Source organism: Notamacropus eugenii, chromosome 1 (assembly GCF_028372415.1).
Source record: "Notamacropus eugenii isolate mMacEug1 chromosome 1, mMacEug1.pri_v2, whole genome shotgun sequence".
NCBI lineage: Eukaryota > Metazoa > Chordata > Mammalia > Diprotodontia > Macropodidae > Notamacropus > Notamacropus eugenii.
The window spans coordinates 411811322-411830522 of record NC_092872.1 but is presented as its reverse complement, the minus strand read 5'-3'; the positions used below and the strand labels follow the sequence as shown (position 1 = coordinate 411830522).

The window sequence follows — 19201 nt, the reverse complement described above, 5'->3', positions numbered from 1 at the left end:
TTGAATTCTGTGATCTCCCCATCCTATAGGCTGTAGCTTTTAAAGGCAATGAAATGCAAGGGAAATAGTATTTGACTGGCCATCAGAAAAGCTGTATTCTAATCCTGATTCTGTCATTAACTGCTATATGATTCCAGGCAAGTTTCTTCACCTTTCTGACCTCAGAATTCTAACATAAAATGATGATGGGAATATTTATATTACATGAAATGTTTCAATGAGCACTGAATGATACAAAGTGCTATAAGTATCTTTATTAACATAGAACTCTATAGAAATGAAAGCAGTTATGCTGATTCTGACCCCTCCTCCAGATCTTATCCATTCTTATTTTTTCCTTCTTTGGATCAGAGCTCTTATTTTTTCACTATATGGAAATATTGGTGATTAGCTCTTTTTATCAATACAAGTAAGCACTCTCTGTATCTTATAATTTTGGAGAGTTAACTGGGGGACAGAGTGGTGATGTGTCATACAGGCATTAAGGGTCAGGAGCAGGACATGAACCCACACAGGCAATAGAAGGTCAATAGCAAGATTTGAAATGATATATCCATAATACCACACTTTCTTTCTCCAACATTTTTTAATGAGCAATCACATAAATGGCAAGAATGAATCTTATACATGTATTAAAAAATCAGTTGGGCCAGTTGTGAAATAATGCCATTGGGACCCAAGATAGTTTGTTACTTAGCATCGCCCGTTTCTTTTTATCTGGACAGGAATTTCTTTTTGCCTGTAGAAGAAATGAAAAATTAGATTAGTCTGAGTCACCACTATTACAAAAACTGAGACTTTGAATCTGGAAAGAAAATTCTGCCCAATAAGTCATCATCAGCAGAAGGACAAGATAGAACATTAGAGTAGGAAGGAACCTCAAAATAAAGAATAGAAAGTTGAAAGGAATTTTAGTACAAAGATCATGAGAATGTCAACTGTTTTATGAATGGCCAGATTTTTTATCAGAAATTTCTTGACTTGAACCAAATCAGCCTTTTGGAAATTTCTGCTCGTTGTTTCCTATTTCTGATTTTTTTGGACTAAGAAGAACAAAGTGCCTTTGTATTTCCTCAACAATCCTTCCCATAATGAAAGGCAGTGATTAATATCCCCTCTCTTATGCTTATCTTTCCACCCTCTTTTGTTTTCCATTCTCTGAGCTAAACATATGCAGAGCTTGCCAACTTCATCTTAATGGCAGGTCTTTCTCCTTTGTGCTAGGAAGTCAATAAATAGAGGTGGAGAGTCTAGGGTCTGGAAGATCTGAGTTTGAATCCAACCTCACTCACTAGCTGTGTGACACTTCATAAGTTATTTAGTCTCTTTTTGACTCCGTTTCCTCACTTTCAAAATGAATAAAAAGAGCTCCTTTCCCCCAAGGTTGTTGTGGGCATCAAATGAGAATAATTAGAAAGTGCTTAGGGCATTTTCTCACATATTGTAGGTACTATATAAATTTTAACTATTCATATTTTTAAGTACATCAGATTCTCTCATTTCTTCCTGTCCTCTCTTTTTCCAGGACTCCAAGTTCTGAAAAGAATCAAATGTACTTCTTTGCTTAAATGCTGCTCCTCTTCAGTTTAATCACCTTAATTATTGCTTCTGTTTTATGTACTATTTCCTTTAAAACAAAAAGATGAATGTTACATTTAAAAGTTGCTTGGAGGGGGATGTACTCAAGATGGCAGAGTAGAAAGAGGGACCTGTAGAAGCTTCCCCATATAGCCCAGAAAATACCCATATAAAATGACTCTAAACAAATTCTAGACCAGCAGAAGCCACAAAACGACTTAGGGAATGAGATTTCCAGACCAAGATAGCCTGGAAAGCTGACAGGAAAGGTCTAGCAAACCAGGTGTGGAGCAGAGCACAACCCAGTGTGGTCTGGCCTGGCATTGCTGAGACAGGATCCAGAACAGGTTTCAGAGAGCCACCAGCATCAGTAAGCCCTAGATTACTCAACCCACAAATGCCAAGGACAGCTTCAAAGGTCAATGAGAAATCTGTTTCACCCAGGAAAAGGGAACACAATCTGGACTGCCAGCAGCAGCTACTGCAGAGGCAGTATCCATTTTTGAAGACCTCTGCCTAAAGCTCCTTGGGGAATTGAGCAGCTGGTCTGAATCTCAGCCCTGAGACAAGGAGAAGTGCTGGTGTGGTGAAGTGGAGGTGGTTGTGGAGAGGGAATTTTATTCACAGATTCTGGGTAGAAAAGTTTATTGTTGATCCCAGACCAGTGCACAGGCCAGGAGAGGAAGAAACTCTTCTCCCTTGATTGTGCCACCATGGAGGAACTGAGAACTTACAGATCCCCAGAGTATACCGTCCTCTTGACAAAGGACTCAAAAGTCAAGTCACTGGCTGGGAAAGTACTCCAAAAAGGGGAAAAACATAAGATTACAGAAGGTTACTTTCTTGATGAACAGGTATTTTCTTCTATTCTTTTGGATGAGGAAGAACAATGCATACCATCAGAGTAAGTCAAGAAGTCTGCATCCAGAACCTCCAAAATAAATACGCAATGGTCTCAGCCCATGGAAGAGCTCAAAAAGGATTTTGAAAACCAAGTAATAGAGATGGAGGAAAAATTGGGAAGAGAAATGAGAGCAATGAAAGAAAAACATGAAAAATGAGTCAACAGCTGGCTAAAGGAGACCCAAAGAAGTGCTGAAAGAAATGCTAAAAATAAACAAACAAACAAAAAAAAAACAACCCATCATTAAAAATAAGGAGGGAACAATAAACTGAATTACGTATATAAATCCAACCAGCTTTTTGGAATTAGGAGGTGAAAGGAGAAAGGAAGGGAAGGGGAGGCTAAACGAGAGGGAAGAAGTACTAAGGATAAAGGACAGTAAAAGGGAGGGGAGCTGAAAGAAGGAAGGGAAGACTGTGGGATATGGTGGTAAAAAATGACAATTCTATTGTGGAGGGGAAAGGAGAAGGGAGAACTAAAAGCATCAATTGCAAGAAAGAGGATGGAGACAAATACAGAGATAGTAATCATAACTGTGAATGTGAGTAGGATGAATTCTCCTGTAAAACGGAGACGAATAGCAGGATGAATAAAAGTCATAATCCAACAATATCTTGTGTACAAGAAACACATTTGAAATGGGAGGATACACACAGGATAAAGATAAAAGGTTGGAGCAGAATATATCTTGTGCTTCAGCTGATGTAAGAAAAGCAGGGGCAGCAATGCTAATCTCAGAAAAAGCAAAAGCAAAAATAGATCTGATCAAAAGAGATAAGGAATCTATATCCTGGTAAAAGGCACCATAGAAAATGAAGCAATATCATTACTCAACATATATCCTCCAAGTGGTATAGAATCCAGATTCTTCAAGGAGAAGTTAAAGGACTAACAGGAAGAAATAGACAGCAAAACTATACTAGTGGGGGACCTCAAACTCCCCCTCTCTGAACTTCATAAATCTAACCTTAATATAAGGAGGTGAATAAAATTCTGGATAAGGTAGCTATGATAGCTCTCTGGAGAAAATTGAATGGGGATAGAAAGGAATATACCTTTTTCTCAGTGGCAGATGGCACACATACAAAAATTGACCATGTACTAGTACAGAAAAACCTCACATCCAGTGAAGAAAGGCAGAATTATTCAATGGATCTTTTTCAAATCATAGTGCAATAAAAATTATACATAATAAAAGGCCATGGAAAGATAGACCAAAAATTAATTGAAAATTAAATAGTCTAATCCTAAAGAAGGAGTGGGTTAAACAGCAAATTATAGAAATAATCAACAACTTCATTCAAGAGAATGACAATAATGAGATGACCTGCCAAATCTTATGGGATACTGCAAAAGCAGTTCTTAGGGGAAGCTTTATATCTCTGAATGCCCACATGAATAAAATACAGACAGAAGAGGTCAATAAATTGGGCAAACAGCTGAAAAAGCTCAAAAAACAACAAATGGAAAATTCTCATGGAAATATCAAATTAGAAATAGTGAAAACCAAAGGAGAGATTAATAAAGTTGAAATTAAGAAAACTATTGAACTAATAAATGAAACAAAGACTGGGTTTTATGAAAAGAACAATAAAATTGATAAATCTTTGGTCAATTTGATTTAAAAAAAGAAAGAAGGAAACTAAATTACAAATATCGAAAGTGAAAGGGATGAACTCATTTGCAATGTAGAAACAGTGAAAACAATAATTAGAAATTGCTTTTCACAACTTTATGCTCATAAATTCCACAATCTAAAAGAGATGGATGACTATTTTAAAAACATTAATTGCCCAGATTAAGAGAAGAGAAAGTTGAATACTTAAATAACTCCATCTCAGAAAAAGAAATTGAACAAGCCATCAATGAACTCCCTTGGAAAATATGTCCAGGGCTGGGTGGATTTACAAGTGAATTTTATGAAACATTTAAAGAGCAGTTAATTCCAATACTATATAGAGTATCTGGGAAAATTGGGGAATAAGGAGTCCTCCAAAATTTTTTTCATGATATGAATATGGTTTTGATACCTAAACCAGGGAGAGGCAAAAAAGAGAGAGAAAATCATGGACCAATTTTTCTAATGAATATAGATGCAAAAATTTTAAATAAGATTTAAGCAAACAGAATACAGTAACTTATCATGAGAATAATACATTATGGTCAGGTAGGATTCATACCAGGAATGCAGGGCTGGTTCAATACTAGGAAAACTATTAGCATTATTGATCACATCAACAACAACCTAACAGAAACCATATGATTATTTCAATAGTTGCTGAAAAACTTTTGGCAAAATACAACACCCATTCCTATTAAAAAACACTGGAGACTATAGGAATAAAGGGAACTTTCCATAAAATAATAAGCATTATCTATCTAAAACCTTCAACAACCATTATGTGCAATGGAGATAAGTTAGATGCATTTCCAATAAGATCACAGGCGAAACAAGGATGTCCATTATCACCACTATTGCTCAACATGATACTAGAAATGTTAACTGTAGCAATTAGAGAACATAAAGAAATTGACAGAATTAGCATAGACAAGGAAGAAGCTAAGTTAATCTCTTTCCAGATGATATGATGATACACTTAGAGAACTCCAAAGATTCAAGTAAAAAACTACTTGAAATAATAAATAACTTCAGCAAAGTTGCAGGTTACAAAATAAACCCACACAAATCTTCTGCATTTCCACATGTTACTAATAAAGCCCAACAGCAGCAGAGAGAAAGAGAAATCTCATTTAAAGCTATTTGGCAGTCTACCTGCCAAAACAAATCCAGGGACTCTGTGAACAATTACAAGACACATTTCACACAAATAAAGTTAGATCTAAGTAAGTGGAAAAACATCAGTTGCTCACAGGTAGGCCGAGTCAATATAATAACAATGACAATTCTACCTAATTAATTTACTTATTTAGTGCCATACCAATCAAACTATCTGATAATTATTTTCAAGAGCTGGAAAAAACAATAACAATACATCTGGAATAACAAAAGGCCCAGAATAGCAAGGGAACTAATGAAAAGAAATTCTAGGGAAGGTGGCCTAGCTCTCCCAAATCTCAAATTGTATTATAAAACAGCTACTACCAAAACCACTTGGTACTGGCTAAGAAACAGAAGGCTAGACCAGTGGAATATGCTAGGCTTTCAAGACACAGTAGACAATGAATATGGCAGTCCACTGTTTGATAAACCCAAGGACCCCAGCTTCTGGGATAAGAACTCACTGTTTGACAAAAATTGCTGGGAAAACTTGATAACAGTGTGGCAGAAACTAGGCATAGACCAATGCCTGACACCAAACGCAAGACTGAAGTTCAAATGGGAATGTGATCTAGGTATAAAGATTGATACTACAAACAAATTAGTGGAGCAAGGAATAGTAGATTTATCAGATTTATGGAGAAGGGAAGAATTTTTGACTAAAGACGAGATAGAAAGCATTATAAAGTGCAAATGGGTAATTTTGATTACATTAAACTGAAAAGTTTTTGCACAGCTTAATACAAGGCAACCAAGATTAGGAGGGAAGGAGAAAACTGGGAAAGAATTTTTGCAACTAGTGTCTGTGATAATGGTCTCCTTTGGAAAATATGTAGAGAACTGAGTCAAATGTACACGAATACAAGTCTTTCCCCAATTGATTAATGGTCAAAGGATATGAACAGGCAGTTTTCAGAGGAAGAAATTAAAGATATCTATAGTCATGTAAAAAAATGCTCTAAATCATTTTTGATTAGAGAGATGCAAATCAAAACAACACTGAGATACCACATGACATCTACTATCAGGTTGGCTAACATGACAGAACAGGAAGACAATAAATGTTGGAGATGATGTGGGAGAGTTGAAACACTAATTCATTGCTAGTGGAGCTGTGAGCTGATCCAGCCATTCTGGAGAGCAATTTGGAATTATACCCAAAGAGCTACAAAAATATGCATACCCTATGACCCAGCAATACCCCTTCTAGGACTCTATCCCCAAGAGATCATAAAAATGGAAAAGGGTCTCATATGTACAAAAATATAGCACCTTCTTTCTGGTGGTGAAAGACTGGAAATCAAGGGGATCCTCACCAACTGGGGAATGGCTGAATAAATTCTGGTATATGAATGTAATGGTATACTATTGTGCTATAAGAAATGATGAACAGGAAGACTTCAGAGAGGCCTGGAAAGACTTATATGATCTGAAGCTGATCGAAAGAAGTAGAACCAAGAGAACTTTGTGCCCAGGCACAATCACGGTGTGTGAGAGTTTTTTCTGGTAAGCTTGGAATTTCATTGCAATGCAAGGACTTAAAAAAACTCCAAATGATCTTTTAAGGCAAAATGTCTTCCACATCCAGAGGGAGAGGAAAAGAAGAGGGGAGGGAGGGGAAAAATATCTAAACTATATGGTAGTGACTGTAGAAACTTGGAAGTAAATACAATCAATTAAAATAAATAAATAGATAAAAATAGGCAAATTCAATTGACAAAAGAGGTATAAAAAGCCGATAAGAAGAAGAATGCTTTAAAAACCAGCATTAGCCAAATGGAAAGGTGGTTCAAAAGCTCACTTAAAAAAACCAGTTTTTAAAAATTAGAACAGAGCAGATGCAAGTTAACGATGTTACGAGAAACCAAGAAATTGCAAAACAAAACCAAAAGAATGAAAACATTGAAGACAATGTGAAATATCTCATTGGAAAAACAACTGACCTGGAAAACAGATCCAGGAGAGACAATTTTAAAATTATGGGACTACCTGAAAGCCATGAGCACAAAAAGAGCCTAGATATCACCTTTCAATAAATTGTGAAGGAAAACTCCCCTGCTATATTAGAATCAGATGGCACAATACATATTGAAAGAATCCACAGATCACCTCCTGAAAGACATCTGAAAAGAGAAAGTCCTAGGAATATTGCAGCCAAATTCTAGAGCTCCCTGGTCAAGGAAAAAAATATTGCAAGCTGCTAGAAAGATACAATTAAGTGTTGTGGAAATGCAATCAGTATATCATAAGATCTAGCAGCTTCTACATTAAGGGATCATAGAGCTTGGAATATGATTTTCCAGAAGTTAAAGGAACTAAGATCAAAACCAAGAATCATCTACCCAGGAAAAGTGAGCATAATATTTCAGAGAAAAAGATGGTCATTCAATGAAATAGAAGACTTTCATGCATTCTTGATGGGAAGACCAGAGCTGAACAGAAAATTTGACTTTCACACACAAGAATCAAGAGAAGCATGAACAGGTAAACAAGAAATAGAAATCATAAGGAAGTTTCTAAAGTTGAACCATTCACATTCTTACATGGAAAGAGAATATTTATAACTCTTGAGACTTTTCTCAGTATTTGGGTATTTGGAGGGATTATACACACACACACACACACACACACACACACACACACACATAGGGGACAGAGTAACAGATGGTGACCGCCCAGGTTGGTCCCATCCTGTCTTCGGAACTGTCCCTCCTCTGGGATTCAAGGCCTGCCTCTTCTGCCTTGATCTGTGACTTGGACTTCACCCTCCACCAAGACCAGGAGAGCCTAGCGGGACCTGGGCATCATGTCCTCAGCCTATCCATCACTCCTCCAACCCTCTAGGTTCCTGACACTCAACCTCCCTGCCTCATCCCCCACAGCGACTTCTATTCTCTCTTCCCCACCCACCCAGGGTCACCCACTTCCAACCTTGTCCTTCCTGCTCTCTCCAGTCCATCCTGCCAGTCATGCTCTCCACCCCTCTCCCTCCCTAGATAGGTATCCAAAACCCTGGAGTGACCCTGGGTCAGAGCCAAGCTTGCACAAAATGTCTATCACCACACTACTGTCGACCAAGAATGAGTAGTATCAGAGGATCATATATCAGTTGACAGATCCACGGAATCACACATCCAGCCTTCCAAATCAAGTAACTGAGAAAACACCACAGTGTGGGAATTCCATTACATCTGCTGCAGATGAGTGTCCTCACACTGAAAATTATCATTTGCTAAAAACAATAGGGAAGGGAAATTTTGCCAAAGTGAAATTGGCAAGACATGTTCTTACTGGTAGAGAGGTAGCAGTGAAAATAAGGGATAAAACTCAGTTGAATCCTACCAGTCTACAAAAGTTATATCGAGAAGTATGAAAAATGAAGAAATTGAATCATCACAATATAGTAAAGGTATTTGAAGTTATTGAAACAGAGAACACACTGTATAATCATGGCATATGCCAGTGGGGTATGGAAAATTGTTCATTTGGGATGCAAGGTGCTTTCCTTTCTTTAAGTTGGTCCAAAGTATATTCAGCCTTCAATTCTGACCTTGTCCCTCTCCCTTGCTCCTCTACAACTCACTGCCATCTTCCTCCTTGGAACACCTTTGTTGTTCTTATTGTCCTTCAGTCACTTCAATCAACTCCTACTCTTCATGACCCCATATGGGATTTTCATGACAAAGACACTCATCCACTTTGAGAACAAAGGATGAACAATAACTGGAGTGGCTTGCCATTTCTGTCTTTAGCTCATTTTACATATGATAAAACTGAGGCAAATAGGGTTAAGGGACTTACCAAGAGACACAGAGGTAGTAAGTGTCTGAGGCCAGGTTTGGTAACCCTTAGGAAATAGCAGTGACCTGCAAATTGTGGATCAGATTTGCATTATCTTTTCCTAATGGTCTCTGTGATCTTGGGCAAGGAAATTATCTTCCCTGGAATTCAGTTTCCTGTCCTTTAAAATATAGTAACTGCTCTGCATAGGCTATAAGGTCCCTTCCAGATCTGGCATTCTATATTTTGAGGAGTCTTTCAGATTTGATTTAATTCAATTCAGCAAGTATTTATTAAGCCCCTGCTACGTGTTAGGCCTTAGGGATAAAAACCAACCAAACAAACAAACAAATCCAGAAATCAAAATAAATACTTCCTCTCAAGGAGCTTAATCGATTTGAGTGAAATACAAAATGCATACTCAGTAAGCACAATGAAATTGTGGAGGAATGGGAAGAATGAATCAAAATCTGGGAGGATTGGGAAAAATCATGTATTTCATGGAGTGGGTGATAATTGAAAAAGAGTCTTGATGGAGCTAGGAAGTCCAAGAGGCAGAGATGTGGAGGGATGGCATACCAGGCATAGTGTACATCTTATGCAAAGGCAGAAAGGGAGAAGGTAGACTTTCATGTGTAGGGAATAGCAAATAAGTCAGATTGACTGAGATTAAACTGCATCAAGGAGTATTAAGAGAGAATGAACCTATGAATATGTAACATGCTCTTTAGCCCTCCTGACTCTTTCATTATTTTAAGTATATGTGTCTGGTGTCCCCAGCCAGAGTGTTGGGAACCCTTGAAGAAAAGGAATATACCAAATGCTGGCCAGAGAATATAGTGGTAGAGTGGAATCAGAGTATAGATTCCTTTATTTGACTTAGAGGCCATGTCCCAATCTTTATCGTCTTAACCTATGCATAAGCATCTCCACTGGGGAACACCCATTGTGCTACTCATAAGAAGACTGTAGAACACAAAGCTCTTGCTCTAGATGGGAGTTCAGGGAAGGGCACTAAAAGACCATCTGGTCCAAGTCCTCCTTTTGAAAGAAGAGGAAACCTAGAATTACACAGGTGAAATGACCTGCCCAAAATCATGAAGTGAGTACCTGCCTGAGGACTAGATTCTGAGTTACTGGCTCCAAGACCAGGATTGTTCCCCCTCTCCCTCCACTTAGTAAATTTCCTCAAGGGAACTCTTTAAGAGAAATTCTTCACTGTCCATTGTACTTTTCCTCTATCTTATTGTAGTGATCACCCAGTATACACTATCTCCTCTCTTCTCACTGTCCATTTGACTCAACTAATTATGTGGAACTTCTTCACATCTAGGCAGATGTAAATAATTAGAGATATCATTGTATGGTAGAAAGAATACTGAATTAGGTGCTAGCAGACCTCAGCCTGAATCCCATTTCTGTAACTTATTACCTGGGAGGTCTTGCACAAGTCAGCATCCCCTGCCTTATGGTCTCTGTCAAATGAAGGTTTTGGACTAGAACATTTTTCTTTTGTCTTCTTTAAAATATGTATGTGTGTGTGTGTGTGTGTGTGTGTGTTTGTGTGTGTGTGAGAGAGAGAGAGAGAGACAGAGACAGAGACAGAGACAGAGACAGAGAGACAGACAGATAGAGACAGAGACAGAGAGACAAAGAGAGACAGTGACAGAGGAGGGGGTTGGGGGAGACAGAAACAGAGAGATGTTTGGTAGTCTGGCAAAGGTGATAGACCCTTTTTCAGTTGCCTACCTATTTTCATAATTAAAGAAAATGAGAAATTTCAGTTTGAGGTTAGTGAAAATAAAGATGTCATTTTGTCCCATACAAGTTCATGGACCCCCATGAAATTTTTCCATTGAACTGTTGGCAGGTAGCCACCCTGGAACCCTTACTTAAGAACTAGATTAGATGATTAGATGTCCTCCAAGGTCCTCCAACTTCTAGGCAGTGAGCTCATTGAGCTTCAAAATGTTACCTGTAAACAGATCTTAGTGGTACTTACTTATTTTCCAGACACAGTATACATTCATTGTAATAAGTCTTTCCATCAGTACCACAGACAGGGAAATAGTCCTTGGTGCATCCCAGGATGAAATAGCAGATAGGCTAGAACAGTAATAAAACATATTGACTCTTGTACTACATCTCAGGCACCCAGACACTTAGCTTTGGAGCTAAGATTCAGCCAGTCAGTCAATAAATATTTATTAATCACCTATTATGTTCCAGGCAGTATAATCAGCACAGATGATGCAAAATAAAGTAAAATAGCATACCTGCCATCAAGGGGTAGGGAGACAAGACTGCCTTTTGATAGCAAGACTGTCATCAACAGTCTAATGGGGGTGATAACGTATAAACAATTGTATACATCTAGGACGCACAGTGGATAGAGTGCCAGGGCTGCAGTCAGGAAGAAGAATTCAAATCCAAATTCCAGTACTTGCTAGCTGTGTATCTCTGAGCAAGTCATTTAACTCTGCCTCAGTTTCTTCATTGGTAAAATGGGCTGGAGAAGGAAATAACAAACCCCTCCAGTATCTTTGCCAAGAAAACCTCCAAAAGGGGTCACAAAGAGTTGGATATTACTGCAAAAGACTCAACAACAACAACACATTACCTAGACAACTTATGGGATACCTTGGAAATCCCTGACAGAGGAAAAGCAGTAGAACTAAAGAGGATTGTGAGAGGCTTCCTCTAGAAGATGGGAGTTTAGATGCAAATTCCCTGGATTCCCTTGTCCAGTGTACCTGCCCCAAATTCATCCAGCGTTGTTTTGAATACCTCTATTATGCTCATGAATTGCTTTATAAAGACTATCCACTCACACCATGATTCCCTGAAGAATCCACTGTGGAACTTCTCTGACAAGAAATGACTGCCATTGTTAGGTCAGCATAGCTCCTTACTTATGCATTGTTTCCTGGTGTTTCGTAACACCTTGTCTAAGTGGTGTTTCCAAGGCATTAAATTCCCTTTCCTAGAACCTCCATATCTTTTCAAAGGCTGCTCTCAAGGCCTGAAATGTTGTCCTTTCTCACCCTGTTTGGCATCCCTCAATCTCTTCATGGATCAACTCAAATAGGATCTTGCACATGAGACTTTTTTTGATCTCTCCTTACAAGTACACCTCTTCTTCCTGAAGTTAACTTTGGAATCACTTTGAATGGATTCTGGAGGTATTTATCTGTGTAAGGCAGACTAAAATCCCTTTGATGGTAGGGATTGTTTTTATTTTCATCTTTGTTTCCTCATGACCTAGCATAGGGCCTGATCCCTTTTTAAGGGACAGGTGTGGGAGGGACTTGTAATTTCATTGGTACATGAAATTCTTGGTGAAGAAGCACCCTTTATTCTTGCAGACATGTAACTGTTCTGGAATACTTTATTATAATCTTAATTTCCTGTGGTTGACTCAAGGTTAAGTGACTTACTCAGTGTCACATGGTCAAGAGCAGTCAGATTCAGGGCTCTAACCAAGGTTTTGTTAACTCAAAGATCTGCTCTCTATCCATATGTCATACTTCTTCTTAACTAACACATACAAATATTTAATAAATGCTTCTTGAATTGAATTGTTGGGTGTATATGCAGAATCAAATGACTTCAATTTATGTCTCAGTCTGGCCCTGTAACCTTGGACAAGTCACTTGGCAGAATAATGGAATATGAGAGTGAGGAGGAATCTCAGAAGAGAAACAGTCCAATAACTCCTGCAAGGAAATCTCTGCAACAAAATCCCAGAAGGGCATGTCCAGTCTCTACTAAAATGCTTCCATTGATGGAGAGCCCTCTATCTACCAAGGCAGACTATTTCACTTTGGAACAGTTTTAATTATTGATTTTCTCTCTCTTACACTGAGCCAAAAATCTGACTATTTGTTGGCACCTTTTATTAATCTCACTTCTACTTCCTGGGACTGAGCAAAATCAGGTGAATCACTTTCAACATGACATTCTTCAGCAGTCATATTTCTTTTAAATGTACACTTTCCCCCATTCTTTGGTCTAATCCTTTCTGATGTAATAGCACCACTTGCAGAGGGAAGCAGGATGTGGTACTACCCAGTAGGAAGCCCCAGTTCACTCCACCTCCCCTAAACTCCCTTTACTAACCACCTTTGTGAGAAACTAGTCACATTCTGTAGTTAAGTTCCACTGACCAAGTATGGATGTCCTATCATCTCACCTGGGAGGGAAGAGTAATACTGACATTCAATGACCTTTAGTGGCTTTCTGTGACCCAGTTCTTTGGGGCTCTGAGACAACTCTTCCTTCCCATCGAAATTCATGGGGCATTGGTGGATGCCAGCAGCTTTGATCTGCCAGTAAAGATGTAGTTTTTGGGGATGTGGGGGTGGACCCAAGCCCCTTTGACACTGGGTTGGAGCACTTTTTTTTTTTAAGGTGAAATTTGCATATCATTAAATTGGTTTGCAATGTGATCTTAAAAGAAATCTGCTGTTCTCCAGGCTCACAATTTTTTACTCACAATTTTTAAAAATGATCTTCATAGGGCATAATCTTCTGTCCAATCATCCTTCCAAGTTTTGCTACAATTTATCAAAACCCTTCCTAATACATATTGACCATTATGGAATATAATAAATACTGTAGATAAGGTCTGACCAGTTATGCTGGGGATGATATCTCTCTTAATGTAACTTTGAATCAGATTAGTATAACCTCCCAGGATGTTAGTTCCTCATCTTTAATTGGAAGGTTGCACCAAGTGTGTTCTCATGTTTTTTCCAAGTAATATTCAATACCTCTCTCTGTTTGAGCCACAGTTTCCTTTTCCTTAAAATGGGAGAAATAACTCTTGCTTTTCACTCTCTTGAAAGACTTTTGTGAGATTCAGATGAGAGAACATGTGCCAATCACATTGTAAGTAAAACACTACAGAAATGAGCACTTGGAGTGGAAGCTATCCCATGATCACCCACAGATAAGTTCATGATGCCCTATGAGGGAGATGATCATGGACTAGAAAGGTCAGTGGGGAGAAGTCCAGTCCTCATTACTTACAGATGATAAAGAGAATGTACCCAGGAAATGCTCTGGATCCTACAGAAGGCGGATATCTATACCTTTCAAGGACTCTTTCCTGTCCATATCAACAAGCAGATTTTCACAATCATAAAATGCACTGAAATGATCTTTGATAAGACAAAGAAAACAATCAGTGAAGTTTGATTTATTATATAGACTTTCGTTTGCTTCATTCCATAGGATGTTATGAGAGCTAAGAGAGATCTCAGAATAGCATAGAACACTGAAAGCTGTAAGGACTTCAAAGCAAAGAACACAGAATATTATGGCTAGAAGCCTGCTTAGAACATAGAACACAAAATGTCAGAAAATAGAGCACAGTGAACCAGCCAGAAGGAAGAATATAGAACATGGAATGTCACACAGAGATCACAAAATGTCGGTGCTGAAAGGGACATACAGCATGTCATACAGAAGTGACCTTAGAGCACAGAATGTTAGAACATAGAACACAGCAGATAGAACTGGAATGGAGCCCAGAACAAAGGACATGGACTGCCAGCAGAGAACACAAAATGTCAGATCTTTAAGGGACCTCAGAATATAGAACAGATCACTTTGTCTGATCTCTTCATTTAACTGTGAAAGAAGTGGAGGTCCAGAAAGAGGAAGCAACTTTTGAACTTGGTAAGAGTATGGTGTCATTCTGGTGCTGTAGGCCATTGGGTGCTGAATGCCAAATGGAGTTCGGGAATCCATGGTCCCTTCACCATGGCATTAGAAATGTGTTAAAATGATGAAGGAGAAGCTCTTCTTACCTCTTTTCCTGCATTTCCAGCTTGTGCAGTATCTAGGAAACAAATTTTAATAAGGTTAGGTTTGCCTTTTCTGTTAGACAAATACTTTGGGGATGGGAGAGGGAGAATAAGGGTATCAGAGGAGTCTGGATTACAGCCCCAGCCTCTCCACCCACCCCTCTATGTCTGTGCAGCCTGCTGGATGCCATCACGCTGGTCTTCCCACAAATCCTAATCCCCTGGAATGAGGCAGAATTAGACAAAAGTCTAGTCAACTGAACAAAGGCCCAGGTGTTTTTCTACCCATCATTTCATTACAAATCCTGGGCTCTGAGAATTAGGACACCTCAGGCTTAGTCCTTCTTGTGGTATTCAATCACTCTCTGACCTTGAACCACTTTTTTTTTCTGTCACTGCATTTCACTTTCAGTTAAATAATATAATCTAAGGGTTCCCTTACAGGTCTGTCACTTCATGTTTCAAGTGTGAAGGTCACCTTCAGCTCTAACAGTCTGTGTTCTACATCCTATATCCTGTGTTCCTCTAATTTAATCAAGATTTATTGAGATTGTATAATGGTGGAGGTGCTGGAGTGGGGTACAAAGATAAATCAAAGACTTCCCATGGGAAAAGACACAAATACAAAAAAAAAATTAGGTCATGCAAAATCTGATAAGGACTGTGGGAAAAGTCAAGACTTGGAGGAATGTGGGTTTGGAACTGGTATTTTGACAAGCAGGCATAGGAAGGCAGGGGATTTCAAGAAGGAAATCATTAAAATCATTACAATAAGACTGTGCTTGATGTCTCTGGATAATCACCAATCTCTCAAAGGCTACTAGTAATCTGCGGGATGCTAAATTCAATGTCCTTTTCTCTCTCTTTATTCATTTTGATGTCTTTCTCAAGCTTTCAACCTGTTGACCACTCAAATATCTAAACATTCTCTCCTCTCTGAGTTTCCATGGTATTGTTCTCTCCTGGTTTTCCTTTTTCCTGTTTGACAGCTCTATCACAATCTGCTTTGTTGCTTCATCATACATATCCTGTGAACCCTTTGCATGGGCATATCCCAGGGTTTTCTCCTGGACTCTCTTCTCTCTCAACATTCTCTCTCTGTCACTTGACCAGCTCCCATTTGTTCGACATCATTTCTTTACCTAAGACTCAGAAAGCTGTATAGTCAGCCATCATATTTTTCCAGAGCTCTAATTCTACATCATGGATTGTCCATTGCACACTTCATCCTGGATGTCCCAAAGGCATCTTCAATCTCAACATGTCCAAAATGAAAACTCATCACACTCTTCCCCAAACCTACCCTCTTTCCTACTGTCCCTGTTTCTGTAAAGGGAGTCACAGTACTTTAAGGTAATGAGATTTACAACCTGAGAACCATTCCAAACTTTCTTTTTTTAAAGCACTAAAATGATGTATATAATTAAATAATCTTCCTTAATCCAAGAGTGCCACCTGGTTGTCTCTGGCTCTGTGTCTCTGTCTCACTATCTTTTTCAATAAACCTAAGTCAAAATTCTCATCCAACCATAGAAAGGTCTAGTACAATGTTTGTCTAGTATAGAAATCCTGTCTATGACATCCCTATCAATGTCTTTTCTCTATATTCCAGATGCAGGTCCTCAGAGGTGCAGTATATATTCTGGGTCCTATAACCCTGAGAGACCTAGGGTTAAAGGTAGAGCACCTGTATGGTGTCTGTTTTCTCCTTTGTAAAACAGGGGTAATAAACTTGTTCCTTCCCACCAGTTGTGATTATGGAAAAAACTTGTAGCCTCAGGAGCTGTCTTAATGCAGCAAAAACTGCCATGAGAGTGCAGCTAGAGTTAAACTAGACTGGATGAATGACTGTCTGAAGGCTACTGACTCTATTGAGAGGGTGCTATGCCCAAGGAGGAACTTACCCAAGAAGCAGCACAGAGCCAGGGAGAGCAGCAGGAGTATGCCAAGAGGCCTCATGATCCGACGTCTTTACTTCCACTTGAGACTGAAACTGAACGTTAGAAAGGAGGGCAGGTGTCTTGAGTTCCCAGGAGCCTGGAGGGCTGCCTTATGTAAGGGCCACAGACTCCACCTGCTTGCTGAATTACATCATGCTCTCAGGTGATCCACTGCCACATGTAAACCTTCACTAGACCTCTGTCCTCCTTCCTAACTTGCCTAGAGATGGTTGCTGTCTTTGGCCAGTCAATTCCTCCTACCCTCCTCCCACCCAAACCCAAACTTCTGTTCTGTCTCTGTGTACCTAGGGCTGCAGGTGACTTACCTCTTCCTCCCTCACTCCCCCTGTCTAGCGAATTTATATGTTTATGTCATTACGCTCAGTCCCCAACCTTTCTGTCCTTCAGTCTTGTGTATCCCCTTGTCCCAATCTCTCTCTTATGTTTATATTTTTGGTCTCTCCCCTTGGCTTATGGGCCTCTGTTCAGTCTTATTCCTATAAGTGTTTATGTGCATTCCTAGAATCTCTCCTTCCTTGTTCGTGTTCCATAGACTCCCTCAATTTTCCCCTATCCTTTGTGTATGTGTGTTCATTAATGTGTGTGTATATGTGTGTATTTGCATGTGTGTATATGAAAATTAGTTGGTAAAATGAATAGTGAACCTGGCCTGGAGTGAAGAAGACCTGAATTCAAATGTGTCCCCCTACACTACTTGCCAATTAACCTTTGGTAAGTCACTTACCCTCTGTCTGCCTCAGTTTCTACAAGTGTAAAGTAAGAACAATAATAGCACCTATCTCCCAGGTTTGTTGTGATTATCAAATGAGATAATGCATGTAAAGCTTTTAGCAATGGGCCTGAATGTAGTAGAAATTTAATAAATGTATGTTTCCTTCCTTCCTCTAGCTTTTCTTAGGGTGAAAGTGTGGTATCCACTCTACAACACACTGATTTGAGCTAGCTAGTCTCTACAGTTCCCTCCTAGGTCTGACTTTTTAAGCTATTCAGAAACACATTGGCTGGTGGCCAGGTCACTGTCTGACACCACAGGGTGGAGTTTCAAACCCCCTGGGCTGCTCCTAATTTTCTAGGTGACCTTGAGTAAGTGATTTAGCTTACCTGGGCATGAGTATCCTTATTTATAAAATCAGAGATGACATAGAGGAGCAGAGAGTGTCTGAGGTCTCTTCCATACCACATCTTGCACTGTGCCAGGAAAGGAATCTTCTCTTTTGAAACTTCAGAATTCTTCCCTTCTCTCTCCTTATCTATACAGCAGCCACCAAGGAAATAAGACAGGAGTTATTGTACCCATTTATAGATGGGAAGCTAAGACTCAAGAAGCTAAATTTCATTCCCCAATGTCCAGAAGTGAATTAGTGGCTGAGTCAACGTTAAAGTCATGGCCTCTTGACCCTTAGTCCAGTAAGCCATAATTTTAGGGCATGAGGAGGATAGAAGCAAATCAGAGGCAAGAATATCTTTCCTTCAACCACCTTACCCATTCCTGGCCAGATGAATGATGAGAAACCATAAGAGAAACATTGGAAATCCAAATGAAATAGTGTTATTACTCTCAGCTGGGGAAGAATTGACCATTAACTAACTCTCAGGCCTGAGCATCTAGAAGACTATACGGTCTTTAATGTGGCTGAATCGTACTTTTCCAATAGGAATGCGGTCTTGGAATGAATACGTGTCTATTGCCACCTCCCTGGGCAGAATACAACTCTAGTATTGCTTCTAGTTCTCCTCATTAACTGTGAGATTCTACAAGCTTTACAAATATCTCTTACTCTTATTCTTTCCTCCTGGTTGGCCTGAAGTAGAAAAGAGGCATTTAGGAATATGGACTGTGAGAGCGTCTGTGCTCTTTTTTTTACAGGAGGTAGGGTACTATGGTTGTGGACAAGGAATGGTCCTCTGAATCAGAGAGTTTGGGGGGGTATATTTTTAAAATAATGGTGATATATAAACAAAAGATATCAATAAAATAATTTGTTAGAAAAATAAAAGGGTAACAGAGAATGTCTGTGCAATTTTTGCTCAGATAGTTTCAATTTGGGAAAGTAAACTCTCTAGGATCTGCCTTAGCTGAAAGTTTGGGCTGCACATGCTAGAGCCAATTCAATAGTTAAATTTTCAGGTTCCAAGAACCTGGGTTTACTCCTCTAAATTCAAGTCACCTGAATCTGAAGGGAGAATGGGGGTGGTGGTGGTGGTGGTGATGATGGTGATAAGGAAGTTGGGTGTTCATCTGGTGATGTTATCTTTTTGTGGATAGGGTTTGAATAGTAGAGAAAAGGAAGGAATCTGGAGAATTTGATTGCCCTGGTTTTACTCCCTGCATCTTGTACCTTGGAGAAAAAGCCTAGAAAATTCGAGATGCACCTGTCTTTTCACCCAT

At 39.2% G+C, this 19201-nt stretch overlaps 2 protein-coding genes across 5 annotated transcripts in view; one reads left to right on the top strand and one right to left on the bottom strand.

Annotated features, from left to right (window-relative positions):
- Positions 1-567: 567 nt before the first annotated feature.
- LOC140518711 (serine protease inhibitor Kazal-type 1-like) lies at positions 568-18909 on the bottom strand. 4 transcript variants are annotated; one of them, XM_072631061.1, is made up of 6 exons: positions 18296-18351; positions 17914-18062; positions 16756-16844; positions 14855-14886; positions 11044-11147; positions 568-739 (listed from the first exon to the last, which is right to left on the bottom strand). In XM_072631061.1, exons 3-6 carry the CDS (start codon positions 16808-16810, stop codon positions 694-696), a joined length of 237 nt encoding a protein of 78 aa, XP_072487162.1. In that variant the 5' UTR covers positions 16811-16844; positions 17914-18062; positions 18296-18351; the 3' UTR covers positions 568-693. The 4 variants fall into 4 exon arrangements, with proteins under 4 accessions (XP_072487162.1, XP_072487163.1, XP_072487160.1 ...); XM_072631062.1 differs by lacking the exons at positions 11044-11147; positions 18296-18351 and adding an exon at positions 18591-18909; XM_072631059.1 differs by lacking the exon at positions 11044-11147 and having other exon boundaries at positions 18296-18346.
- The window catches only part of SCGB3A2 (secretoglobin family 3A member 2), a 93814-nt gene continuing 91605 nt past the window's right edge, over positions 16993-19201 (top strand). Inside the window, exon 1 of the mRNA XM_072631063.1 lies at positions 16993-17523. The gene's annotated coding sequence lies outside the window, so the exon portion shown is untranslated. The remainder of the gene's footprint in view (positions 17524-19201) is intronic.

Excerpts from the sequence above, each read along its gene's own strand:
- LOC140518711 (XM_072631059.1), bottom strand. Across the intron at positions 14,887-16,755 it reads GGCTCTGTGCTGCTTCTTGG|ATACTGCACAAGCTGGAAAT; the intron begins GTAAGTTCCTCC and ends TTTGTTTCCTAG. Across the intron at positions 740-14,854 it reads CTGGAAATGCAGGAAAAGAG|GCAAAAAGAAATTCCTGTCC; the intron begins GTAAGAAGAGCT and ends TTTCTTCTACAG.